A 27,173-nucleotide genomic window follows, 5' to 3' on the forward strand; every position below is an offset into this window, starting at 1 on the left:
AAGCACGTAAAGCATGAGAGGACCCTCCAAGGCAAAGAAATAGCAGAACTGGTAGTTTCTAATAGTCTTTAGAAGCTGCCTGGAGGCACTTTGAACCCTGGTGACCCATTCTCACTCAACACAACATGTTTTCTCAGTTCCTGACTTCCTCTTTGGTTTGCTGGTATTTTCTTTTTCATCTAAAACTAATAAGCAAATAAGATAGGTTGTCATTTCCTCATTTTCAAGCCGTACTCCTTGTGGGGGCCAGAAATCTCTTTCAAGCATCAAACAGTGAAGGGTTCCTGGGTGAGCAGTGGGTCTCTGTCCCCCTCTCCAGGGGCTCTTGGATGGGACCTTGCCCTGGAAGGAGCCATGGACCTCTGGCTTTGGTCACTTTACTTCCTGCCAGGTAAGTGCTGTGGGGAAACACCCTGGACGTTGTATGAGGGCTGAATTGGCCACAGGTAGGGGAGTTGCTGTGCATCTCCAGCTCTGAAGTTTCTGGATGGATTTAGTTGTAAACCGGTACCTAGGGCAGGACGTGGATGGAGGCCCTCCCCACTCCCAGTTAGTGCGCCTCCCTCTACTCCAGACACACCTCCTGCTCGCTCAGGAGTTGACTTGTAAGGGCTGAAGGTGCCACCTCTCCCAGACATATCGGCCTGTTAATATGGAATCTCAAAGCAAGTGCCTCCAAAGTTCTTTCTTCTTACTTCTACATTCTCTTTCTTTGGATCTCTTTAACTCCTGAATTTTCAAAGTTCCAGTCTAAATGAAGTCTCCCTAACCCATTTGGTAGCCCTAATCCATTTCCTGAGCTCCATATCTCAATTTACAACTGTCTCCTGGGCACTCCCACTTCCATACCCCATCGAGATCAGAAATGCAACAGGCCTAACACCTAACCTCAAATTCCTCACTGGTCACCACCAAAATCAGCTACTCTCTCTGTCTTAACTATCTCTGATATCAGCTGTAAAATGCCAAAATAGCTTTTTACCACCTCTTCCCATTTATCCCCAACCAGACTTTGACCTAATCAATGGCCAATTCATGTAGTTTCTAGATTCACATTTACCAGGATGAGAAGCCATGGCAGCCCCTACTAGAGACATAACAGAGGGAATGGAAAGGAAAAACACTGGATCACCTCTTAACTATCTCTCCCACTTCCTCCAACCTGACCAGCCTGTAGCTCCAGATCAACCTTCCTTCATCTTGACTGTGATCATAGGATCATCCTTTCCAACAACCTTCCATGGCTCCCACTGCCTACTGAATCGAACTCCTTAAATACAAACTCCTCCCTTGGCCTCCCCTTTTATACTCTGAGCTTATCATACTCCCCTGTGTTTTCCTAACCTCCAGCCAATGGGATGCCTCTTTGAACATGTGCTAGACTTTCCTGCCACCATGCCCTTGCTCATGCCATTCCTTCTGCCGGGAATAGCCTTCCACTCACCTCCACCATTTATGGGTCCTTCAAATCCCATCTCAACCTCCACCTTCTCGTACAAGTTCCAGAGGTCCCTCTTCTGAACCCCAATAGCTGACCCCGTTCTACCTTGTATTGTAGCTCAAGGTGTGTCCACCTTATTTTATTGATTCCATGGTAAGCTTCTTGGGGGTCAAAGTTGTTTTTTATTCATACTTGCTTTCTTTGTAATGGCTGGAGTTTGGAAGAAAGTCAAATCTTTTAATCAAATATTGGAAATCCCTAAAAACCCAAGGGAATGAAGTTTTAATGAAATAGACTCTGAGAGGTAGTAGGACATAGGTGATCACAGTGGATGGTTAACTAAACTTAGGCCTGAGAGGGAAGAGGGATTGGGTAGACGTGGAAAATGTCTAGGAGTGAAGGGTACCTAAATTGTACCCCTGCAGTCTGTCCTGAGCAATATGACCCTTCTAGCCAGAGGGGTCCTTGCTCTGGGTCTGGTCCTTCTCCACTTGTGCCCATCTCCACAGGGTGAGGAGTTCAAGGCCCAAAGGGATGTGCCTATTCCAAGCCCACACCCACACCCCCTCTTCTAGACCTCAAATTCCCTGTCCAAATGTCTCTGGAACCACCTTCAATGACTGTGTGAGATTCTATCCTGGGTCTTCTATCCTAGGGTGACCCCTTGGCTTATAAAAGGGTGGCTACAGGTGGCTGTTTGGGAAGGAGATGGATGGAGCTTGTACACGCAAGCTGGGTCATCCCCCATGTATATACCAGGACCATTGTGGAGTGGGCAGGAGCCAGGGATGAGAACAGAAAGGAGAGAGGCCAGAGGCTAGAGGCAGGAAACTTGGAGCCATTTTTCCCTGCATAGCCATGTATCAGAGTGGACATCCAAGGAGTGTGTAAATTTGTCAAGATAGGGGGATACTTTATTCAACAGGTTTTTAGCCTGCTAATTAACTTTAAAATATTTAGATGTATGATATTTGGGTCTTATTTGTATTCCTGCCCCAGGTCCTGCAAATGTGGCGGTGGTCCTGGTCCCACAGCCCAGTGTGTGAGGCACAGACTATAGGCCACATCGCCTGGGGCCCTAAGTGGAGTTCCGTAATAAAGCAAGGCAGTAGCATAGGGTATACACTTTCAAACTTTTTTTTTTTTTTTAAACATCTTTATTGAAGTATAATTGCTTTACAATGGTGTGCTAGCTTCTGCTTTACAACAAAGTGAATCAGTTACACATATACGTATGTTGCCATATCTCTTCCCTCTTGCATCTCCCTCCCTCCCACCCTCCCTATCCCACCCCTCTAGGTGGTCACAAAGCACCGAGCTGATCTCCCTGTGCTATGCGGCTGCTTCCCACTAGTTATCTATTTTACATTTGGTAGTGTATATATGTCCATGACACTCTCTCACCCTGTCACATCTCACCCCTCCCCCTCCCCATATCCTCAAGTCCATTCTCTAGTAGGGCTGTGTCTTTATTCCCGTCTTGCCACTAGGTTCTTCATGACCTCTTTTTTTTTTTTTTTTTTTTTTCCCTTAGATTCCATATATATGTGTTAGCATACTGTATTTCTTTTTCTCTTTCTGACTTACTTCACTCTGTATGACAGACTCTAACTCCATCCACCTCATTACAAACACCTCCATTTCATTTCTTTTTATGGCTGAGTAATATTCCATTGTATATATGTGCCACATCTTCTTTATCCATTCATCCGATGATGGACACCTAGGTTGCTTCCATGTCCTGGCTATTGTAAACAGAGCTGCAATGAATATTTTGGTACATGACTCTTTCTGAATTATGGTTTTCTCAGGGTATATGCCCAGTAGTGGGATTGCTGGGTCGTATGGTAGTTCTATTTTTAGTTTTTTAAGGAACCTCCATACTGTTCTCCATAGTGGCTGTATCAATTTACATTCCCACCAACAGTGCAAGAGTGTTCCCTTTTCTCCACACCCTCTCCAGCATTTATTGTTTCTAGATTTTTTGATGATGGCCATTCTGACCGGTGTGAGATGATACCTCATTGTAGTTTTGATTTGCATTTCTCTAATGATTAATGATGTTGAGCATTCTTTCATGTGTCTGTTGGCAATCTGTATCTCTTCTTTGGAGAAATGTCTATTTAGGTCTTCTGCCCATTTTTGGATTGGGTTGTTTGTTTTTTTGTTATTGAGCTGCATGAGCTGCTTGTAAATCTTGGAGATTAATCCTTTGTCCGTTGCTTCATTTGCAAATATTTTCTCCCATTCTGAGGGTTGTCTTTTGGTCTTGTTTATGGTTTCCTTTGCTGTGCAAAAGCTTTTAAGTTTCATTAGGTCCCATTTGTTTATTTGTGTTTTTATTTCCATTTCTCTAGGACCTGGGTCAAAAAGGATCTTGCTGTGACTTATGTCATACAGTGTTCTGCCTATGTTTTCCTCTAAGAGTTTGATAGTGTCTGGCCTTACACTTAGGTCTTTAATCCATTTTGAGTTTATTTTTGTGTATGGTGTTAGGGAGTGTTCTAATTTCATACTTTTACATGTACCTGTCCAATTTTCCCAGCACCACTTATTGAAGAGGCTGTCTTTTCTCCACTGTATATGCTTGCCTCCTTTATCAAAGATAAGGTGACCATATGTGCGTGGGCTTATCTCTGGGCTTTCTATCCTGTTCCATTGATCTATATTTCTGTTTTTGTGCCAGTACCAAACTGTCTTGATTACTGTAGCTTTGTAATATAGTCTGAAGTCAGGGAGCCTGATTCCTCCAGCTCCATTTTTCGTTCTCAAGATTGCTTTGGCTATTCGGGGTCTTTTGTGTTTCCATACAAATTGTGAAATTTTTTGTTCTAGTTCTGTGAAAAATGCCAGTGGTAGTTTGATAGGGATTGCATTGAATCTGTAGATTGCTTTGGGTAGCAGAGTCATTTTCACAATGTTGATTCTTCCAATCCAAGAACATGGTATATCTCTCCATCTGTTTGTATCATCTTTAATTTCTTTCATCAGTGTCCTATAATTTTCTGCATACAGGTCTTTTGTCTCCTTAGGTAGGTTTATTCCTAGGTATTTTATTCTTTTTGTTGCAATGGTAAACGGGAGTGTTTTCTTAATTTCACTTTCAGATTTTTCATCATTAGTATACAGGAATGCAAGAGATTTCTGTGCATTAATTTTGTATCCTGCTACTTTACCAAATTCATTGATTAGCTCTAGTAGTTTTCTGGTAGCATCTTTTGGATTCTCTATGTATAGTATCATGTCATCTGCAAACAGTGACAGCTTTACTTCTTCTTTTCCGATTTGGATTCCTTTTATTTCTTTTTCGTCTCTGATTGCTGTGGCTAACACTTCCAAAACTATGTTGAATAATAGTGGTGAGAGTGGGCAACCTTGTCTTGTTCCTGATCTTAGTGGAAATGGTTTCAGTTTTTCACCATTGAGGACAATGTTGGCTGTGGGTTTGTCATATACGGCCTTTATTATGTTGAGGAAAGTTCCCTCTATGCCTACTTTCTGCAGGACTTTTATCATAAATGGGTGTTGAATTTTGTCGAAGGCTTTCTCTGCATCTATTGAGATGATCATATGGTTTTTCTCCTTCAATTTGTTAATATGATGTATCACGTTGATTGATTTGCGTATATTGAAGAATCCTTGCATTCCTGGAATAAACCCCACTTGATCATGGTGTATGATCCTTTTAATGTGCTGTTGGATTCTGTTTGCTAGTATTTTGTTGAGGATTTTTGCATCTATGTTCATCAGTGATATTGGCCTGTAGTTTTCTTTCTTTGTGACATCTTTGTCTGGTTTTGGTATCAGGGTGATGGTGGCCTCGTAGAATGAGTTGGGGAGTGTTCCTCCCTCTGCAATATTTTGGAAGAGTTTGAGAAGGATAGGTGTTAGCTCTTCTCTAAATGTTTGATAGAATTCGCCTGTGAAGCCATCTGGTCCTGGGCTTTTGTGTGTTGGAAGATTTTTAATCACAGTTTCAATTTCAGTGCTTGTGATTGGTCTGTTCATATTTTCTATTTCTTCCTGGTTCAGTCTCGGCAGGTTGTGCATTTCTAAGAATCTGTCCATTTCTTCCAGGTTGTCCATTTTATTAGCATAGAGTTGCTTGTAGTAATCTCTTATGATCGTTTGTATTTCTGCAGTGTCAGTGGTTACTTCTCCTTTTTCATTTCTAATTCTATTAATTTGAGTCTTCTCCTTTTTTCTCTTGATGAGTCTGGCTAATGGTTTATCGATTTTGTTTATCTTCTCAAAGAACCAGCTTTTAGTTTCATTGATTTTTGCTATTGTTTCCTTCATTTCTTTTTCATTTATTTCTGATCTGATCTTTATGATTTCTTTCCTTCTGCTAGCTTTGGGGTTTTTTTGTTCTTCTTTCTCTAATTGCTTTAGGTGCAAGGTTAGGTTGTTTATTTGAGATGTTTCCTGTTTCTTGATGTTGGCTTGTATTGCTATAAACTTCCCTCTTAGAACTGCTTTTGCTGCATCCCATAGGTTTTGGGTTGTCGTGTCTCCATTGTCATTTGTTTCTAGGTATTTTTTGATTTCCCCTTTGATTTCTTCAGTGATCACTTCGTTATTAAGTAGTGTATTGTGTAGCCTCCATGTGTTTGTATTTTTTACAGATCTTTTCCTGTAATTGATATCTAGTCTCATAGCGTTGTGGTCGGAAAAGATACTTGATACGATTTCAATTTTTTTAAATTTACCAAGGCTTGATTTGTGACCCAAGATATGATCTATCCTGGAGAATGTTCCATGAGCACTTGAGAAAAATGTGTATTCTGTTGTTTTTGGGTGGAATGTCCTATAAATATCAATTAAGTCCATCTTGTTTAATGTATCATTTAAAGCTTGTGTTTCCTTATTTATTTTCATTTTGGATGATCGGTCCATTGGTGAAAGTGGGGTGTTAAAGTCCCCTACTATGATTGTGTTACTGTCGATTTCCCCTTTTATGGCTGTTAGTATTTGCCTTATGTATTGAGGTGCTCCTATGTTGGGTGCATAAATATTTACAATTGTTATACCTTCCTCTTGGATCGATCCCTTGATCATTATATAGTGTCCATCTTTGTCTCTTGTAATTGTCTTTATTTTAAAGTCTATTTTGTCTGATATGAGAATTGCTACTCCAGCTTTCTTTTGATTTCCATTTGCATGGAATATCTTTTTCCATCCCCTCACTTTCAGTCTGTATGTGTCTCTAGGTCTGAAGTGGGTCTCTTGTAGACAGCATATATATGGGTCTTGTTTTTGTATCCATTCAGCCAGTCTGTGTCTTTTGGTGGGAGCATTTAATCCATTTACATTTAAGGTAATTATCGATATGTATGTTCCTATTCCCATTTTCTTAAATGTTTTGGGTTTGTTATTGTAGGTGTTTTCCTTCTCTTGTGTTTCTTGCCTAGAGAAGTTCCTTTAGCATTTGTTGTAAAGCTGGTTTGGTGGTGCTGAACTCTCTCAGCTTTTGCTTGTCTGTAAAGGTTTTAATTTCTCCATCAAATCTGAATGAGATCCTTGCTGGGTAGAGTAATCTTGGTTGTAGGTTTTTCTCCTTCATCACTTTAAGTATATCCTGCCACTCCCTTCTGGCTTGCAGCGTTTCTGCTGAAAGATCAGCTGTTAACCTTATGGGGATGCCCTTGTGTGTTATCTGTTGTTTTTCCTTTGCTGCTTTTAATATGTTTTCTTTATATTTAATTTTTGATAGTTTGATTAATATGTGTCTTGGTGTGTTTCTCCTTGGATTTATCCTGTATGGGACTCTCTGTGCTTCCAGGACTTGATTAACTATTTCCTTTCCCATATTAGGGAAGTTTTCAACTATAATCTCTTCAAATATTTTCTCAGTCCCTTTCTTTTTCTCTTCTTCTTCTGGGACCCCTATAATTCGAATGTTGGTGCGTTTAATGTTGTCCCAGAGGTCTCTGAGACTGTCCTCAGTTCTTTTCATTCTTTTTTCTTTATTCTGCTCTGCAGTAGTTATTTCCACCATTTTATCTTCCAGGTCACTTATCCGTTCTTCTGCCTCAGTTATTCTGCTATTGATCCCATCTAGAGTATTTTTAATTTCATTTATTGTGCTTGTCATCGTTTCTTGATTCCTCTTTAGTTCTTCTACGTCCTTGTTAAATGTTTCTTGCATTTTGTCTATTCTATTTCCAAGACTTTGGATCATCCTTACTATCATTATTCTGAATTCTTTTTCAGGTAGACTACCTATTTCCTCTTCATTTGTTAGGTCTGGTGTGTTTTGACCCTGCTCCTTCATCTGCTGTGTGTTTTTCTGTCTTCTCATTTTGCTTATCTTACTGTGTTTGGGGTCTCCTTTTCACAGGCTGCAGGTTCGTAGTTCCCGTTGTTTTTGGTATCTGTCCCCAGTGGCTAAGGTTGGTTCAGTGGGTTGTGTAGGTTTTCTGGTGGAGGGAACTAGTGCCTGTGTTCTGGTGGATGAGGCTGGATGTTGTCTTTCTGGTGGGTTCGTCCACGTCTGGTGGTGTGTTTTGGGGTGTCTGTGGCCTTATTATGATTTTAGGCAGCCTCTCTGTTAATGGATGGGGCTGTGTTCCTCTCTTGCGAGTTGTTTGGCATAGGGTGTCCAGCACTGTAGCTTGCTGGTCGTTGAGTGAAGCTGGGTCTTGATGTTGAGATGGAGATCTGTGAGAGATTTTCGCCGTTTGGTATTACGTGGAGCTGGGAGGTCTCTTGTGGACCAGTGTCCTGAGGTTGGCTCTCCCACCTCAGAGGCACAGCCCTGATGCCTGGCTGGAGCACCAAGAGCCTTTCATCCACACGGCTCAGAATAAAAGGGAGAAAAAATGGAAAGAAAGAAAAAAAGAGGATAAAATAAAATAAAATAAAGCAATTATAATAAAAAATAAGAAAAAAAATTATTAAGAGTAAATTTATTAAGAAAAAAAATTTTTTTAATTTTTAAAAATAGATTTATTAATTTTTTATACTAAAAATAAGAAAAAAATTTATTAAGAAAAAAAATTTTTTAAAATAAAAAATATGAAAAAACTTATTAAAATTTTTTTTAAAAATAGAAAATAAGGAAAAAATTATTAAGAAAACATTTATTAGGGAAAAAAAATTTTTTTTAAGCCAAAAAAAAAAAAAAAAAAAAACCGGACGGACCTAACCCTAGGACTAAGGGTGAGAGCAAAGCTATACAGACAAAATCTCACCCAGAAGCATACACATCTACACTCACAAAAAAAAGGAAAAGGGGAAAAGTTAATATATCCTGCTCCCAAAGTCCATCTCCTAAATTTGGGATGATTCGTTGTCTATTCAGGTATTCAACAGATGCAGGCACATCAAGTTGTTTGTGGAGCTTTAATCCGCTGCTTCTGAGGCTGCTGGGAGAGATTTCCCTTTCTCTTCTTTGTTCGTACAGCTCCCGGGGTTCAGCTTTGGATTTGGACCCGCCTCTGCATGTAGGTCCCCTGAGGGCGTCTGTTCCCCGCCCAGACAGAATGGGGTTAAAGGAGCAGCTGATTCGGGGGCTCTGGCTCAGTCAGGCCGGGGGGAGGGAGCGGTACGGAGGAGGCGGGGCGAGCCTGCGGCGGCAGAAGCCGGCGTGACGTTGCAGCAGCCTGAGGCGCGCCGTGCGCTCTCCCGGGGAAGTTGTCCCCGGATTACGGGAGCCTGGCCGTGGTGGGCTGCACAGGCTCCCGGGAGGGGCGGTGTGGAGAATGACCTGTGCTCGCCCACAGGCTGTTTGGTGGCGGCAGCAGCAGCCTTAGCGTCTCATGCCCGTCTCTGGGGTCCGCGCTGATAGCCGCGGCTCGCGCCCGTCTCTGGAGTTCGTTTAAGTGGCGCTCTGAATCCCCTCTCCTTGCACGCCGCGAAACAAAGAGGCAAGAAAAAGTCTCCTGCCTCTTCGGCAGCTGCAGACTTTTTCTCGTGCAGCCTCCCGGCTAGTTGTGGTGCGCTAGACCCTTCAGGCTGTGTTCACGCAGCCAACCCCAGTCCTCTCCCTGGGATCCGACCGAAGCCCGCGCCTCAGCTCCCAGCCCCCGCCCGCCCCGGCGGGTGAGCAGACAAGCCTCTCGGGCTGGTGAGTGCTGCTCGGCGCCGAGCCTCTGTGCGGGAATCTCTCCGTTTTTCCCTCTGCGTCCCTGTTGCTGTGGGATCCGCGCTGATAGCCGCGGCTCGCGCCCGTCTCTGGAGCTCGTTTAGGCGGCGCTCTGAATCCCCTCTCCTTGCGCGCCGCGAAACAAAGAGGCAAGAAAAATTCTCTTGCCTCTTTGGCAGCTGCAGTCTTTTTCCCGGACTCCCTCCCGGCTAGCACCGAAGCCCGAGCCCCAGCTCCCAGGCCCCGCCCGCCCCGGCGGCTGAGCAGACAAGCCTCTCGGGCTGGTGAGTGCTGGTCGGCACCGCTCCTCTGTGCGGGAATCTCCGCTTTGCCCTCCGCACCAATGTGGGTGTGCTCTCCTCCGTGGCTCCGAAGCTTCCCCCCTCTGCTACCCGCAGTCTCTGCCCACGAAGGGGCTTCCTAGTGTGTGGAAACCTTTCCTCCTTCACAGCTCCCTCCCACTGGTGCAGGTCCCGTCCCTATTCTTTTGTCTCTGTTATTTCTTTTTTCTTTTGCCCTACCCAAGTACGTGGGGATTTTCTTGCCTTTTGGGAGGTCTGACGTCTTCTGCCAGCGTTCAGTGGGTGTTCTGTAGGAGCAGTTCCACGTGTAGATGTATTTCTCATGTATCTGTGGGGAGGAAGGTGATCTCCGCGTCTTACTCTTCCGCCATCTTGCCCCTCCCTCAAACATTTTTTACCTTGACCCATAATAATAATACATACATACACTTGATGCTGTGACCCAGTACACATACGCATACCTAAAATTTATTCTTGATTCTTTAATATGGGGATGACTTTGGGGCTTCAGCACTTGGACGGATGTTGGTGCTAGTTTTGGAGATGGGAAGAGCTTGTGAAGGAACAGGCTTTGGAAGAGAAATCAAGAGGGTTTTGTTTGTTTGTTTGTTTTTGCCATTGTAAGTCTGGAAAATATATGTTTGAGTAAAGTGCAAGAGCAGGTGTCAGAAAGGCAAGTCTGGAGCCCAGAGGTAAAGACAAGACTGGAGATCCATATTATGATGAGACCTAGATAGAGTTGGTATTAAAAGCCATGGAAGTAAATGAGCTAGTGGGGGGGGAAGCAAGGAGGACAGAGAAGAGAACAGGCCCAGCGTCAGGCCCAATGCTGATAGAGAAGGGGAAGTAAGGAAGGAAGGAGGAGGAGAACTAAGTGAACAGATAAGGAGAGGTAAGTCAGGAGATTGCAAAGGAACAGCCATTGAGAGTGTAATGTCGGGGAAGCCAGGAGAGGAAAGCATTTCAAGGCAGGAAGGCTCAGTTCCACCAAATGCTGCCAGGAGAGCAAGCAAAAAAAGATAAAGAAGTGACCATCCAACATGGCAACAAGGAAAGTTTTGGTGACCTTGACCGGAGCAGTTTCAGTGGAATACTGGAGCCATAATTCTGACAGATGTAGGTGGAAGAGGAATCGGGAGATGGAGGAGTGGATTCAGTAATTTTGAGAAAGTGAACAGAAGAGGGGTGGCAGCTGAAGGGGAGGGGAGAAGTCGACCAAAGGTTTTTCCAATATGGGCCATATCAGGGCGTGTGTGTAAGCCATGGCAATGCTGGAGGAGAAGAACCAGTGAGACAGACAGAGAAAGGGGGTGATTGCAGAAGACATGCTCTAAAAAAGGTGATGGGATGGATTCAGGATAAAGGTGAAAGGACTGGCTTTTGAGAGGAGGGGGACACTCCATCCAGAGCGACAGGGCCGAGGGCAGACAGTGGGCCCAGACACACACAGGTTAGTGTGGGCAGAAGTGGGAAGGAGCATAGGATGCTTCCCATCCTTTTAAAAAAATCCACGCTCCATTGGATAAACATAAAACTCTCAGGTCAGCTCCCTTCTTCCAGAGATTCTGCTGTGACTTGAGTTGATAGGGTCCTCATTGCTTTTCCCACCTAGAAAATCACTGCTACACGGAATCCAAAGTCTATTCCCAGAGCACTGCCACCAGCCAAGGCCTTGGGGGCCTTTACCTTATTTTGCATTATGAAAACAAGATATTTTCTATGTTCCAAATTGGATATTTATATCCAATTATATGTTGAGAGTGACTTTTTAAGCTACATATATCCGTTTCCCCTACCATCACCACTGAAAATCAAATCACCAACTTAGAGATTAATGACACTTAGTCAGCAGCCTCTCTAAAATATCAATATTAAACAGCTTGGTTCCTTTAGATACCTTCTACCACCCCTTTCTTTTTTCCCCTGAATCATTTGGAAATGTAGTTAAAGGGTCCAGAATTGCAAAAATTCAAGGGCACCTGGGATGCTTATCTAAGAATGCAGATTCATAGGCCCCATCCTAAGCAGATATAATCACATTGCTTAAGGGCAGGACCAGGTTATCTGTATCCTAGCAAGTTCCCCCACAGGAGTCTTACGCACACTGTGCCTAAGTTCTAAACCTGGAGGTTATATCTACCTTTTTTTCTATTTGGGAAATCTGCTTTTGTTAGAAGCTACTATGAACTCCAAGGAGAGTGGGATCTGGTCATTTTTATCTCACCCATTAGTGCTTCCTTGGGACCAGAGTTCAGTGTACCCAGAAGCTTTCCTTGTGCTTCATCCATCCAAAGTTTGCACAATAAGGATGTCTTAGTCAGCTCCAGCTGCTGTAACAAAATACCATAGACTGCGTAGCTTAAATAACAGACATTTATTTCTCACAGTTCAGGAAACTAGAAGTCCTAGATCAAGGTGCTGGCAGGTATGATTCTCCATGAGGGCCCTCATCATGGTTTGCAGCCATCTCCCTGTGTGCTCACATGGTCTCTTCTTGTGTACATGGAGCGAATAAGGACACTAATCCCATTATGAGGGCTGCACCCTCATGACCTCATCTAACCCTACTTACCTTCCAAAGGCCCCACCTCGTAATACCATCACTTTGGGGGTTGGAGTTTCAACACATGAATTTTGGGGAGATACAAACATACAGTCCATAACAGAGGATCTGGGCAAGCCAGGGGGTTACCAGCAGCTCATTGCTGAGCAGACAGAGGCCACTGGAGGCATCTGATGACCCCTCTCTGCTCTGTCTTGCGCCTGCCTATTTTACAGCATCTCACCCTTGAGAAAGCAGCAGGCATGCCCTTTTCTGGCTGGGTTGGTCCAAAAATGTTTGTATGCTCATTCTCAGGTGCTGGGCTTTACACACAGGTATGGTCCTTCTGGACATACAGGGGATTCGCCTATCCCCTTGGTTGGGTGTTTGTCCTTTGATGGGTCACCCTTCCACTGGCACATTCCAGTCACAGGGCTACCTCACACGTCTGTTTCCAGGGGATTTAAAGCAGTGTTGGGTTATTCATGAAGGGTTTCCATGTCAGATGATACATGTCTGGTGGGCCCCTCTTCTCCCCACCACACTGACCAGCTACACTTTCAGATCTTAACATACTCCTGTAAGTGTCCCCAGCTAGCCCCTCTCTAGCCTCCTCTACCCCTATCTCATGTTCCCATGGTTGTTTCTGTTGTCCACTTCCTTCCCTCTCCCCAGAACATCCTCCTCGACTCTCTCTGCTCATCTAGGAGGCTCCAGCCCCACTTCTTTCCTTGACTCCTTGGAGCTATTCTTTTTGTTGTTGTTGTTTTAAAGAGAGAATTTTTTTTTTTTTTAATTTACTTTTGGCTGTGTTGGGTCTTCGTTGCTGTGCGTGAGTTTTCTCTAGTTGCGGTGAGTTGGGAGTTACTCTTTGTTGCAGTGCACGGGCTTCTCACTGTGGTGGCTTCTTTTGTTGCAGAGCATGCATTCTAGGTGCACGGGCTTCAGTAGTTGTGGCACACGGGCTTCAGTAGTTGTGGCACACAGGCTCAGTAGTTGTGGCGCACGGGCTTAGTTGCTTGCAGCATGTGGGATCCTCCCTGATCAGGGCTCGAACCGGTGTCCCCTGCATTGGCAGGCGGATTCTTAACCACTGTGCCACCAGGGAAGTCCTAGAGCTATTCTTAATGTTTGCTCTATGGATGAATTTCAGGAAGTTTGTGAACATCCCTCCCCGCCTCATGAACATGCCATGTCCTCTCTCCTGTCCCAGCCTTTTTGGGGGTGGTTCTCACTGTCTAGAAGGGTCTCTCCTCCACCCTAGTCCACAGCCCCCTCCCCCCACACACACTTCATCCTCTGAATTGTCTTCCCAGAAATATACAGACACTTAGTGGGACCCACTTAGCTGACAATTAATCATACTTGGACTTACTTTCTTCTCCAGCTTAGACCTGCCTTCTCTCAGCCAAAGCATAAGCTTTTTGATGTCAGGGACTCAGAAACCACACCATTTATTCCACCCTGCTCCACACCACCCCCAATGCACATACACTGTGCACACACACTCAAATATACCCTTGTTTCCTTCTGTGTTCCCTTCCTCAGTGAAGACAACCATCATTCTGAGTTGCCCTCCACACCCAGTCCTTCAGGTCACAACTCACACATCATGTCTTCCAGAAAGCCTTCCTCAAATTATATCATCCTCTGCAGCAGCCTGGATCAGGGGCTCCTGCTTGCTGCTTCCAAGGAGCCCTGTGTACCTACGCCATGGGATTTATTACACTCTGCTGTCACATAGTGGCCGTCCATTTGTATCATTCAATAAATGATTCGTTCTGTGAGGGAGGGATGCCAGCTACCTTATCACATGAAAGGCATTCAACAGATACTTGTTGAATTATTGAATAAAAAAACTGGAGGTGAATGGTTGTTTTGGTTGGTTGGATGGATCTGAGCAAAACAAAACTAGATAGAAAACCTGTTGGAGCTAATTGTACCATATGCCTCCCGACACCACCCTGAAGTCACTCAGGGATCATGTGCTGGTTGGGGGGATCACTGTGGCACATTCTCTCCCTCTGCAGTGGGGTAGTGGCTTTGACTGTATTTTCAGGGGTTTGATGTCTGGGTCCATATGGGTTCAGGTTTGGTAACGAGGCTGAGGATTACATTAAGGCTTGGGCTGGGGAGAGACTCAGCCTTGGGCATAGGGCTAGGGATGGACATAGAGCTGGACCAAGGCTATAAATAGGGTTGGGGATGGGAAGAGGCTGAGGATGCAGCCAGGGCTAGAGATCATGAGAGGGCTGAGGCTCAGGGCTGGCTGAGGCTTGGGCTGCTAATGGGGATGGAGTTGGAAGTAGGGATGAGTGTGAGGCTGGGCTGGGGCCTGGGTTGGAAACAGGGCTGGAGTTGGGGATGTGGCTGGGGATGGGGCTTCCTCTACATTAACTCCCTCTCCCTGCAGTAGCTGGAGCCCTGAGGGTCCTTCCAGAAGTAAAGGTGGAGGGAATGCTGGGAGGATCTGTTGTCATCGAGTGCCCGCTTCCTGAAATGCATGTGAGGCTATATCTGTGCCGGACAATTGTTGCGTCTGGAGGATGCGCCACCGTGGTGTCCAACAGGAACTTCGTCAAGAAGGAATTCAAGCATCGAGTCACCCTGGCGCTGTTTCCAGAGAGGAATCTGTTCCTGGTGGAGATGACAGAGCTGGTCGAGAGTGACAGCGGGGTCTATGCCTGTGGGGCGGGCATGGACACAGACCGGGGCAAGACCCAGCAGGTCACCCTGTCTGTTCACAGTGGTAGGTGCCCCACCTGATGGAGGCTTTGGCCACCCAGAAAACGTTTCCACTCAGGAAGGCTGGGACAACAATGGGACTGCAGTCCCCACACTCTTACACTATTGCCATATTAGCAAGTCCAGTAGGAATTGGGATCTGTAGAGTTGAAACCTCATAGAGTCAATGAACTTCATGGTCCACCAAATTTTCTATCCAAACTGTATGAAAGGGACAGGATAGGTGCTCTCCTTGTGTGGTATTTTACTCATCCTACCCAGGGCACGAGGCGAGTGTGGGGTGAGACTGAGGAGGGGCTCTGAGACTGAAGGAAATTGGAAGCAAAAGGACATAATTATTACCATAATTGTCCCATGAAAAATATCAGGGATAAATATAAAGGAAAGACAATCATTTTTCACAGTTGATGGCCAAATTTGTTACTTTATGATCTGATCCTTTCTTTATTTCTCCCAAATCCTTCCTTTTTTCTTTTCTCCACTGACTTCCTCAGACATACACAGCACTAATTCAACAACCTAGATTCCCAATGGTCTCCGATGGTTTTGCAGGGAATGCCGACGGGGTTAGGGTGAAAGAGGATTTCTGTCAGGGAAGCCCCCAGCCTGGTTATTTTTCTGCTCCCTGCCCTCATCCCCTCACTGCCATCTGCCCTAGCTGAGTCAGCCTCAGCTCATACCAGCAGTCCCTTCCCCAGGCTTCAGTCTCGTCCTAGAGACCACCAATGGACTCCTCTTGCCTCCGGTAGATTACGGGCCTTTCTGGGAAGAAGAGCCAGTGCCTGAGCCTCCAGCATGGTTTAATAGATTTCTCCAAATGCATATGCCTCCTTGGTTCCAGATGCCTGAACATGCCAGTTCTTTGGAATTCATATCCAAAGGTCAGTTCCCCAAAGGTAGGGTAGGGGAGGTGGGGGAGATTCTATGGCATTGTGAAAATGGAGGAGGCGGTATATGTTCAGCTCATAGGATGGTTGGCAGAGCAGAGCTGCGTCTCAGATGTGTATTTCCCTGCCTTAGGAGGGGGTACCTCCCTGGGATCTGCGTTCCAAGTCTTTCAAGCCCATCCTTCAGCCTGTACACTTGGCACTAGTTGCAGAAATTACCCATCACCACCAGGTGGCACCACATGTAATGAAGTTTGTGCTCCATTCACAAAAATCTAGCTCTTTTATGAATGACTTCGGGAAACCAAGACTGGGCAGACGTTTCCCAGCCAGAGGTCCTCCTGCTTCCTGCTCCCCATAGGGCTGTCTTCCATTTGCTGGCATACTGATTTAACAGCTCTATTTTACCATAAAAAGATTAATCATGATTATACTAATGATACTTTTACATTTCTATACCATTTTCCTGTCTTAAATGCATTTTGACATGCAATAGTTCCATCACATCCTCACATCTGCCCTGTGAGGTAGATACATTAATTTAATATTGTTACACTAAAAGACTGCTGGCCATTGAGAGAGGGATCGTGTAACTGAGCTCTTTGTATACTCAAGGTTGTGACTGACAGGTGTGGGATGGGGGAGAATAGACAAGCACATAGATACAACACAAGGCAGAGTGGGAATTGAACTACAAACAAGGTTTTGTCCATGCTTAGAGGAGGGCAAGCTCTTCTGCCTGGGAAGTCAGGGAAGACTTCCTGTAGGAAATGGAGTTTGAAGCAAATATAGATAGAACGTACTACATGCAGATGGCATGCTCAGGAGGCATTTCAGGTGATGAGGACTGTGAGAACAAAGGTAGTCTAGGTAAAAGGGAAGCATGTGTTCCGGAAAGAAATGGTTGGCCCAAGGCTGCTGGAGACTAGAGTGTGTGTGTGGAAGGTCACTTCTTCCTGCTGTCTTCTGTAGTAACCACAGCAGCTCAAAGGACCGAGGCCCCTCCAGCACACCATGCCTCCCCCACCACCTCAATCGCCCACCGCCCTCGAGTTTACAGGGCATCTTCAGTAGCAACTGCCCAGCCCACCACCCTCCTGCCACCTGCCACAGCCTCCAAAACCTCAGCACGGGAGGAACTGCTCAGGCTCCAGACGGCCAGCTACAACCACCAAAGCAGGCTTCACAGGCAGAGGTAAGAGGCCTGCACCATCCAGGGCGAGAATTCTGTTAACAAAGGGACAAACTTGTGAGCTACCTCCAAAAAAGTTGGCCACTTGCGTGCTTGCCTTAACCCCCTCCCTTCCTGACCTCTCCCTTCTCTCTCCCCCTCCTTCCCTCCTCAGAGCACTCAACCACGGCCCAGGCCCGGTGTCTGGGATGGAAGATCAAGGCTTCTACATCCTGACCCCCACCATCCTGGGTCTCATCCTGCTGGCACTTCTGGGGCTGGTGGCGAAGAGGGTCATTCAAAGGAGGAAAGGTGAGGGGGTCGGGCTCCTTTTCGGAGAGCCGAGCTTCCCAAAGATCCCAGCGCATTCAGACCCCTCTGATCTCCCGGGGACACTCAGGAGCTTTAGATGAGCAGCCTGGGGTATGGGGGACGTGGCACGGGGCTCAATGGTCTGGAAATGGGGACGGGGAGGAGCGCGGCCTGGGCCCTTTGGTCTTCAGTAAGCACCCACATGTCAGACATTGCCAAACACCGGGAAACAGGCAGCCTTTAGTTTTCTAAGACTGTGAGGGGGTGGCCACGGGCCTCTGACGCCCTCTTCCTCTCTCCTTCCCTTTGGCTTTACCGAGAAGCTCTCTCCAGACGGGTCCGCCGAATGGCCGTGAGGATGCGCGCCCTGGAGGCTTCACAGCGGCCCCTGTCACAGCGGCCACGCGTGTCGCAGCGGCCACGCACCCAAAACAACGTCTACAGCGCCTGCCCTCGGCGCCCTCGGGAGGTGGACGCTGCTGGTGAGCAGGCGGGTAGGTGGGGGAGAGCGGGACAGGTCGGGGGGAGAGGGAGGCGGGTTGGGGGAAGCGGGGCAGGTTGGGGGAGAGCGGGGCGGACCGGGCGTGCACGCAGGAGCAGTAGAAACTGCGCGGCGCAGAGGGTGAGCCAGAAGAACCCCGCTTCCAGAACAGCCGCGTGCCGCGCGGCCGGCTCCTCCTCCCCAGGGTTTCCGGCGGAGCTGTGGGTGGGGCTGGACCCTCGGCCCCGCCCTCATGTCGGCCCTCCCGGTTCCCATTAGGTGAAGGGGCGGCACCTCTCCCAGGCCCCGGAGCATCGGCGCCCCCAGCCCCGCCGCAGGTAAGCTCCGCCCCGCCTCTGATTGGCAGCTGCGGCCCTAATGGGCGGCCCCAGACCTGGGCTTGGACCCGAGCGTAGTTGGTGGAGCTTCGGCTTAGCTGGAGAGCGCGGGCTTTCGCAGTGGCTCCCCGGGCCCTGAGTCTGGGAACTAGTATCAGTTTCCTCCTTGGATGGTGTCAGTAGACGACTACGCAACAATTGTGGTAGACTTAGTTACACGGCTTTTAGCCAAGCATTTCTCATGGGATAAATGGGAGCTTAGTAGAGGATGATAGATGGTACCTCTACAACTACGTGAAGGGCTTTCGTGTGGAAAAGATTCGATTTCTAGGAGATCTTAAGGGGGTGGAAGTTATCCAGTTTCGCGTTAGTATGAGGAAGTACTTTCTAGTAAGCCCTCGAAGATGACAGGAGGTTGTTTACCCATCACTGAAGGCAGTTAAGCCTGGCCTAGAGGCGTAGATAAGATTCAACACTTCGGATGAAGAAGATTCCTCTTGAAATCTAGGTTTGGACATAGGGAACTCATCTTTCTAACTTTTTTTTTTTCTTCTTCTCATCTTTCTATCGATGGTCATTTGGCAGATGTGTGAAAAACCTTTAAACTATTCATTCGTGTTTGTTTTCCCAAATTTCCCATTTTATTCTCTAAAGCAGCCTACCATAGCGGAAACATTATTACTTCAGGAACCAGTAAAAACTAAGTGTGGCAAGTGTCCCTGATTTAATTAGGGGGTGTAGGCTAAGCTAATGCAGCAAACCTTAAACCACGGCCCACAACATGGAAGCCTATTTTCCTCTCAAGCAAAGGCAGGGAGCCAGGAGGAGGTAGCCTGAGCCATGGGGTCATCCAGGGACTCAAATGCCTTCTGCCTGTTGCTGCACCATCCCCTGGAGTCCTGCCGCGTCCATCCGTCCGTGGTCAATGCTCAATCCCCAGCACCATGTCTGCATCCCAGCGCATGGGAGGGAGAAAGAGAAAGTTGCTTTTTTAAGACCATGACCCAGAAATTTCACACATCACTTCTACCTGCATCCCACTGGGCACAGTTTAGTCACGTGGTCACACCTGCCTTCAAGGGAGGCTGAATAATGTATCCCCAGCTCAGTAACCGTGCCTTGCTAAAAAGGGGAGAGTGATGCCTGGCAACAAGCAACAGCTCTGCCCCCATCATGCCCAGCTTCTTGAGCTTGCCCTTACTCAGCCCTGCTGGAGAACGTTCATAGTAGCTTAGGTAGGTCCAGCGGTGCCCATCTACTCTACACTTACCTCAGCCCTTTTCTCTGGAACTGCTCTGTGACCACACATGCCCTCACCTGGGCCAGTACCTTGCTCAAATTTTACCCTTCCTCCCTGCTTGAAACTCACATTCCCGCTATCAGGGATAAAAATCTTGATGGAGCAAGTTCACAACAAGGTGCCTATGATTAATGACTGAGTATTTTAAGCCTTCACAGGGAGTGACTTTTTAAAATTTTTTAAGCCAAATAAATCTCAAATGATGAACTGTATCAGGCAGTGGGAGATGTATTTTTGAAGCAAGCTGCTGCTCATTCCCTCTCTGGTAAAGTACAGAAAGTAACAGCTCCTTTCAGTGAGCACTCACTCAGTGCCTACTATGTTCAGGGGGCTGAACTTCTGGTTCTCAGCGCTTGTGTTAAAAATGTGTGACTCTCCCTACTGCAGCCTTCCTGGGTGGATGTTACAATAGTTGTGCCGTGTTAGAGTCAGGGCGTAGCCCTGTCCTCCGAGAACTGATCCATCCTGAAGGCAGATGATCCTGAACTTTCTTTCTGGGGAAGTGGAGTTCCACATGGCATGCCACCTTCTTCCGCTTCACCAGCCGGCTCCTTCCTGGAATGCACTGTCATGTCACGTCACAAGCTCTCCATGGAATAAAAGCCCTATGGAGGTGCAGAGGATGACTCATCCTACTTCTGATAACTCCCTGAGAAGATGCATATTTATTCCACAAGTCACACCATCTAATCCCAGAGGGGAAACTCCTCCGGCAGCTGGTTCTCCTTCAGACCCATGCTTAGTCACATGATTTTAGTCTGAGCCCCGTTTAAGGCATTTCCTGTCACGTTAGATCTAAGTGTTTTCCAGTTATTTGGGGTTGAGACGCCACCCTGAAAATCCCCAGGACTGAGCCACCTGATGGGGCTCAACCACCTCTGTATTTTGCCTTCTAGAAGACAGCAACCACATGCATGCTTCCCCCCCACCCCGCCCCATTGCCTGCTGTCGATGCTACAATCACCCTACCCAGATCCAGTGATGCTTCTCTGGTTGTTCCCAGGTGTCGGAAACTCCCTGGCTCCATGCCCCATCTGTGAAGATCAGCTGTGAATATGTGAGCTTCTACCACCAGCCTGCTGCCAAGATGGAGGACACGGATTCCGATGACTACGTCAATATTCCCTGCCTGACTCAGCTCTCCAGCTGTCCCCCTGGGCCCAGACCTTGGTGCCAATGAGTCTTGTCTGTCTGCTGGTTTCCAACACCCACTCCATCCGTTTTCAGAACCCTCATTACTCCCACGTCCCACCTCGAGTCTCATCCCTGTCTGTTTGCCCTGAGTACTGCTCAGTCCCCCCTCCCCCAGCTCTTCCTGGACACTTTTGCAGCCCCCTGTGGTTTTCAGGTGGGCTCTGGGAATGCAGAGCATTTGTCCTGAGGCCACTTGCTTCCTTTCCAAGCCATGCAACAGGCTATGGGATTTGCAGAGTGTCTTTGATCACACGGTCTTTGCTGCCCTGGCTCTAGACCACATGGCCTTGGACTGGAGCCTAGGCATAGCTGTTGCTTTGAAAGCCCTTCTCGGTCTTGGGTTTCCCACCAATAGAAGGTGCCTGAACTTCTTTGTGAGGACATGCTTCAGCCCTGAGCTAGGAAGGGACCTTGTTATGAAACACCCCTTACAACCTCTTTGCCCTGATCTTAGGGCTGGCATTTACTAGTGATCTTCTATTTGTCTGGAGTCCTATGGTGAGGGCAATTTATTTTGATGTGATGAAGGGTTGTAAATTTTCAGAACCATGCTTGTTAGTGCTAGTGATATATGTGGATACCCTCTTTACTCTAAGTCTTCCTCCCTTGATGCACCTAAGCACCCTGACTCCAGCATTCCCCCTTTCAGAAATAGAATAGTTTTTGTCATCTATTTATCCTTCTTCCATGCACTGAAATGTGTGCATTTATCTTAGCCTTGGTCTATTTGAGCTATCCAAAGCCATTACATCTCTCTGCTTTCAGAAATGCACCTCCTCTCTTTGCCAGTCCAGGTGGCTTATAGCCAGGTGGGGAAGAACAAGGATATGGGATTCCTGGAAGGCCAGTTGTTCTGCAAGAGCACTCACGTCATGGAAGAAGAGACATCCCACCTCCTACATATATTCATCCTCTTGAGTGTTCTGAACAAGAGCAGAGTTAGGCAGACATTATATCTTTGGATTGCAATCAACTACAAAGTTCAGTCAGAGCTTGAGACTAGAGAATGTCCAGTCTTGCTTTTAGGAAGAAGGCCTTTCCCAGACACACAACTCAGCTTCTCTGGGCACTGGTCCAGTGATAGAAAGGAAAGGTTCCCGAGGTGCCTGCTTTTTATGAGCAGGGAATGTCATCACAGATGGGATAACACATAACCCTAACCCTAACCCTAACCTAACCCTAAATTATATTCACACCACCATCATACCTGTCATCCAGGTATGATGACACCATCCACGAGGTCAGCTTGACACTGGCACCCTCCCAAGTGGCAGATAAGGGAAGAGTGAGTAGGATAAGAAAGAGAGCACTCAAGGGGCAGGGATGGTGGGAGTAAGGTGGGGAGTGTGGGCAAGAAATGCAGTGTTTAGGGAGAGTTTGCTTTGTTCTGGGCACACCCCTGCATTATATCTTTTATCATTTATATTTCAAACCAGTGCCCTCACCCTCACCCCAGTGCTCTGCAGATGACCCCTGCAGGTGTCATGACAATGTGATTTCCATGCCCTAAAGTTCAACTTCACATCCCAACATCCCTCATTGTTCCTCAACAATTCAAAGACAGGTTAAAAAAAATCCAATTTATTAAGCATTTACTGAGCACCCATCCTCTACCCCACGTGGTGGCAAGGATTGTGGAGGATCAGAGAGAAGCATGGGGCACTGTCGTTGCTGCCTTCACAGAACTTTCATTCTGACAAATAAATATGGCATCGGTTAAAACACTGATAGGAATTAAATAGCGTTATAATAAATATAAGAATCTGCTTTGTAGGTTATTCGCAGCACCCAAGGGAACCTTCCACGACTGTTGTTGGGGTCACTTAAAGAATGAAGTCTTTGAGGATAAGCCTGGGCCAAGGATGGGGCCCATGGTCAAGGATGTGAAGCACCCAGAGAACATCATGGGGAGGGACGCTTGTTTGAAATGACACAGAGAACGAGGAGGGTATCCTGGCCTAGGCCTTCAGAGCTGGTAGAAGTTCTCCATCCAGGTCAAGAGAATGTCCACTTCTCCAAAGGCTTTGGTCACAGCTGCTTCTCTGTCCAACTAAAGGGAAAGGAGAGTTGAAGATCTGTCATGTTAGCCACAAGAATAGGTTTCCTTCCGGCACCTGAACCCGGTCTGACTCCAAATCATGGGCTGAGTCCCCTTTGGGATGACCTCTGACAAAGTCACCTACCCATCAATTATTCCCCGTCTATGAGTGTTGTCTGCTTCAGAGGTGAGGACAGATGGGTTGGTGAGTGGCAGCGGATAAGGAGCAAGGGAAAAGCATCTGGAGTCCCTGTCACCAAGAATCAGAATCCCAGGGCAGGGTGGATTCCGTCCATCCCCTGAGTCCACTGTGCAGATGAGGAAACTGAGGCCCGGGTGGCCCCTTTCCCTTGTATATTATTGCTCTTCAACATTTATTTATAAACTGGGGTATCTGTTCCTCAAAAAATGACCAAAATTGTATTTGCTTTGGGGGGGAGCTGGGTATGAAATTGGGATTTTCTTTGTTGTCTTAATTTAGGAAAAGGCAACATGATTCCCGTAATTCTTTTTCACAGACTAGACCCTTTGAACATCATGGAAAACACGCAATGTGTGTTGTGCTTGGGGGTTCTCCCTTCCTTCCCCCTCACTTCTGACTCCAATCGCCCACCTCAAGTACCCATAAAACTCTCACTTGGGAATGTCCTTGGTAGTGAAATCGTCTTGTAGGGAAATATAATAGCATTTTAACTTGAAAACTGGCAGAAAAATAGGCTGCCATTTGTGGTATTTATGCAGAGTATATGGCAATTGACGCAGCTACAGCTGTTCTAAGTAAGGTGGCTTTGGGGCCAGCCAGGTGGAGTCAGCTGCACTGGATTCTGCACTCGGTCCCTGAGGAACAATCGTGTGACACTTCAGGCTAGTCTACTTCCAGCTGGGCAGCTCTCAGTTCCTGGCTTTGATTACCTGTTTAAATGCTCGCTGGAACATCAGAAACCGCCTGCGTGCGCTCTCACTGATGGAAAACATCTCCTTCTCCTGCTGGATAACAGAAAAAAAAGTGTGCCAAGTGTCGGGTAGGAGCAGAGGCAAGCCCCCTCCCACTCCTTCCTAAGGACGCCGAAGGGGTGCCCCAGGCCTAAGAGGACAGCTCCGAATCCCACGTCCCCAAGGTGGCCAATGCTGAACTCCCACCATGCAGCAGGGACTGCGTCCTTTACTTCTCACTGTAGTCTTGCCACATAGGGGTGATTATCAGCATTTTATACATAGGAAAACCAAGGCCCAGAGAGGTTGACCACCTTGCAAATGCACACCCAGTTGGTTAGAAGCAGACCTTGATTTGAGCCCAGAACTGCTGGTGTCCAGAGCCTGTGCTCTTTTCCATGACACCTGCAGCTCCCTGTCGTGGCATAAAAGCCAGGGCCAAATAAGGGAAGACGAGTCTTCTGAAAACATAGCATATCCTGTGGGCCTCAGTCCCAGCTTTGTTCTACTCACACTGGGTTGCAGTTTGGACACGATGACAATAAAGTTGTTGGCCAGAGTAGAGAATGACTTCAGGATCCTGAATTCAACTGCCTTATCGTGGTAGTTTTTGAAGACAGTGTTCAAGTAGAACTTCAGCAGGGCATGGATGAGGTGGCAGCTTTCAGCCTCCTGGGGAGGGGCGGGGTCACTGCGGAGCCAAGACCTCTGCCCACCCCAGCCCTGGATGAACCACTCACGTGCCACGCAAGGCAAGATAAGCACAGTAGAGGCAGCGATCCTCTAGGAGATGCTGATAAATGTTAGATCTTAAGGAGCCTTCAGGCCCCTTTGTTTGACAGGAGGAACCGCAGACCCAGAAAGGAGGGACTCACCCAGGGTCCCATGGCCGGTCAGTGGCAGACACAGCCTAGCCCCCAGGACTCCTGACTCCCATCTGGTTAGTATTCTTTCTTCTATACCACATGGCCTCTCTAATAGCTCTGGGCGGTGACGGACCTTGAAAAGCACCAGATCTTGATTGGTTGAGAGTCGGCAGGGAAAAGGCTTGGAAGGAGAAGAAATGAGGAGAAAAGAAAACTAGTATCCCTGAGCACAGAGATTGCACACTGGCCCTCTGAAGTGCCACAGAGGGAAGCTCAGCATCTCTCAGGGATCAGGGCTCAGTCGTTTGTGCTCACTGCCTAGATGGGTGATGAGTAACAAGTGAGAAAAAAGTAGGGGCATGGAAGTGGCCTAAGCACATGCTCACTGGGCTGACAAAAGCGAAAGAGAAATCTAGATTGATGGCAACTCTGGCTAAATGGAGACAGAGGTTTACAAGCCTCAATCCCCGCCCCTCTCCTCATGCCATATGTTCATATACCCCAGATACTGAGGTGACAACCCCAGATATTACTTCTCTGGCTCACTACCAAGCCCTGTCCTGTGCAGGCTCAGCCCAGGGCAGAAGTGAAGTCTTCTGTCAGCCTCCCCTAGACAACCCCTCAGCGTCACCCATAGAAGACCAGCCACCCAGAGGAGGCACCATCCTTCCCCAGCATCTGATTACCGAGACATTGTGCAGAACCTCCTTCCGCAGCAGCTGGGCGCTTGTGACATTATCCTGAGCTTGCTTTGCAAACAGAAAGAACAGATGTCTCCAGGTTGGGGGTCAGCATAGAAACCAACTTTGCAAATACACGCTGCTTCCCCAGACCCCTAAATCTATCCAGTCTGTGAGATCTCAGAGGCCAGAGGGAGGACCCAGGAAAGGCCATGCTGAGCTGGCCCCTGGGGTAGGGGTTCAAGGTTCCAGGCCCAGAAAATCACCAATCTTGGCCCCCAGGGGCAGATGGAATCCCAGGAGCTCTTAGAGCTTTGATGAGGGACGTGTTTGATTCCTTTGGTCACTTGAGGCAGGAAGAAATAAGCCCATGTGGTTTAAGAGCCACTAGGAGCGGGATGTTACCTCCATATTCTGAGGTGGGTCGGGGGGCTGCCCCTTGGAGCTTCCCCTGCAGCCCACCACTCATCCCAGTTCTTGAATTTTGAGCCAAAGAATGCTTGAGAGGAAGGAGTTTTAGAGCTCCTTTGTCCCACCTCCTCATTGTGCAAATAAGGAAACTGATGGGGGTGAAGGTAGGGGTTGCTGTACGGGTTGGTTTCAAGGTGAAGATCATACATAGGTGCCCTGTCTCCAGTGCAGCACCCTTCCCTCTTCCCTAGCTGCCTCATCAAGCTCCTTCTTTCTGCCTTGCATCTGGATTGTCCTTTAAGGAGTACATGTCACAAGCTCTATTAACCATTCTTTCCCAGCTCAGCATTAAACATTCTTCGACCTTTACTCAAGGCCTAAGCAGGTGGGAACAGACTAGTAAGAGCTGGCAAAGCAGTAGGTGAAAACTCTAGTGGGTCTCAAAGGATTTCCCATGACTTCCCATTGGTGGAATCTCATGTAACCCTGGGATATAGATGAAGCTCAAATGAATCGGGCTCCCTTCTTTATTCCTCGTGGGCTGTTTCTTTTCCTACAGACTGGCCACATCTTTCTGAGCCTCAGTTTCCCCAAGGGCAAGAGGAAATGTAGACTTGTGATACCTCTGACTTCACTAAGTTCCTGGATAGGAAAATGATGATCAAGCTGCAAAGGGCTCCATAATCATAAAATATTATCCTCTACCCAGAATCACCCCCACGGCTGGCTTCAGAACAACGTTTCACTCACCACAATGTCCTTCATGGCCTGGAAGGCCTCCCACAGTTCCTGAAGAACTACCCCTTCTACTTGGCAGGGCCCAAATTGGAATTCTTGGCCCTGGACCCCTGGACCCTGGCTCCAGAAAAGCAGGATCAGACTCAGGCAGGGAAGGGCAGCCATGTGCACAGGAGAGCCCATCTGCAGCAGGGGAAGGACCAGGAGGATCCTGCTGGAAGAAAGGGGGGCATCCCTCTGAGGCAGGCCCTCTGCCCCAGCAGGGGTACACCCCAGAGTAATGCTCCTTGGCTCTGCCTCGGCCAGCCTCGGGGACACACAGATGGGAAACCTGAAACTAGAGTGGGTTCCCGGTGTTAGAATAATTCAAACATGTGGCCTTGCTGAGGTGCCCTGGGGTGGGGCAAGGTTCTTTCTGCCCTGCAGTCTCATACCCATTGATCTGGCTTTCCCGCTATCTGCCCCCCACCCCCCATCCATGTCACACACACACACCCTGCACCTCCTTCCTTGCTCTGTTACAGTTAACTCTAGCCAACAACCTGCTAGTCAGAATTTGACCAAAAAGAGTGAAGAAATGAGGAGTGCCATTTCTTCACTCTTTTATAATGTGCCAAAGAACTCATATAGGGGGCCCAAACTCAGCAGGATAGAGAGCTTAACTAGGCATTTGCCTGTCTGAGTTCTGCCCTTAAGTCACCGGGCCCA

General features: G+C 47.4%; 2 protein-coding genes across 2 annotated transcripts; one reads left to right on the forward strand and one right to left on the reverse strand.

Annotated features, from left to right (window-relative positions):
• Positions 1-354: 354 nt before the first annotated feature.
• Positions 355-20,812, forward strand: FCMR (Fc mu receptor). The gene is made up of 8 exons (XM_061185453.1): positions 355-391; positions 14,785-15,120; positions 15,866-15,997; positions 16,976-17,198; positions 17,350-17,486; positions 17,810-17,968; positions 18,247-18,305; positions 20,609-20,812. The coding sequence occupies exons 1-8, from the start codon at positions 355-357 to the stop codon at positions 20,783-20,785; spliced, it is 1,260 nt and encodes a 419-aa protein (XP_061041436.1). The 3' UTR covers positions 20,786-20,812.
• A 1,792-nt stretch (positions 20,813-22,604) lies between these two features.
• On the reverse strand, positions 22,605-26,648 carry IL24 (interleukin 24). Its single transcript, XM_061185454.1, has 5 exons — positions 26,478-26,648; positions 25,323-25,385; positions 24,284-24,442; positions 23,750-23,824; positions 22,605-22,849 (listed from the first exon to the last, which is right to left on the reverse strand). The coding sequence occupies exons 1-5, from the start codon at positions 26,646-26,648 to the stop codon at positions 22,766-22,768; spliced, it is 552 nt and encodes a 183-aa protein (XP_061041437.1). The 3' UTR covers positions 22,605-22,765.
• Between the last annotated feature and the right edge of the window lie 525 nt (positions 26,649-27,173).

Source organism: Eubalaena glacialis, chromosome 3, assembly GCF_028564815.1.
Source record: "Eubalaena glacialis isolate mEubGla1 chromosome 3, mEubGla1.1.hap2.+ XY, whole genome shotgun sequence".
In the NCBI taxonomy this organism is placed as follows: domain Eukaryota; kingdom Metazoa; phylum Chordata; class Mammalia; order Artiodactyla; family Balaenidae; genus Eubalaena; species Eubalaena glacialis.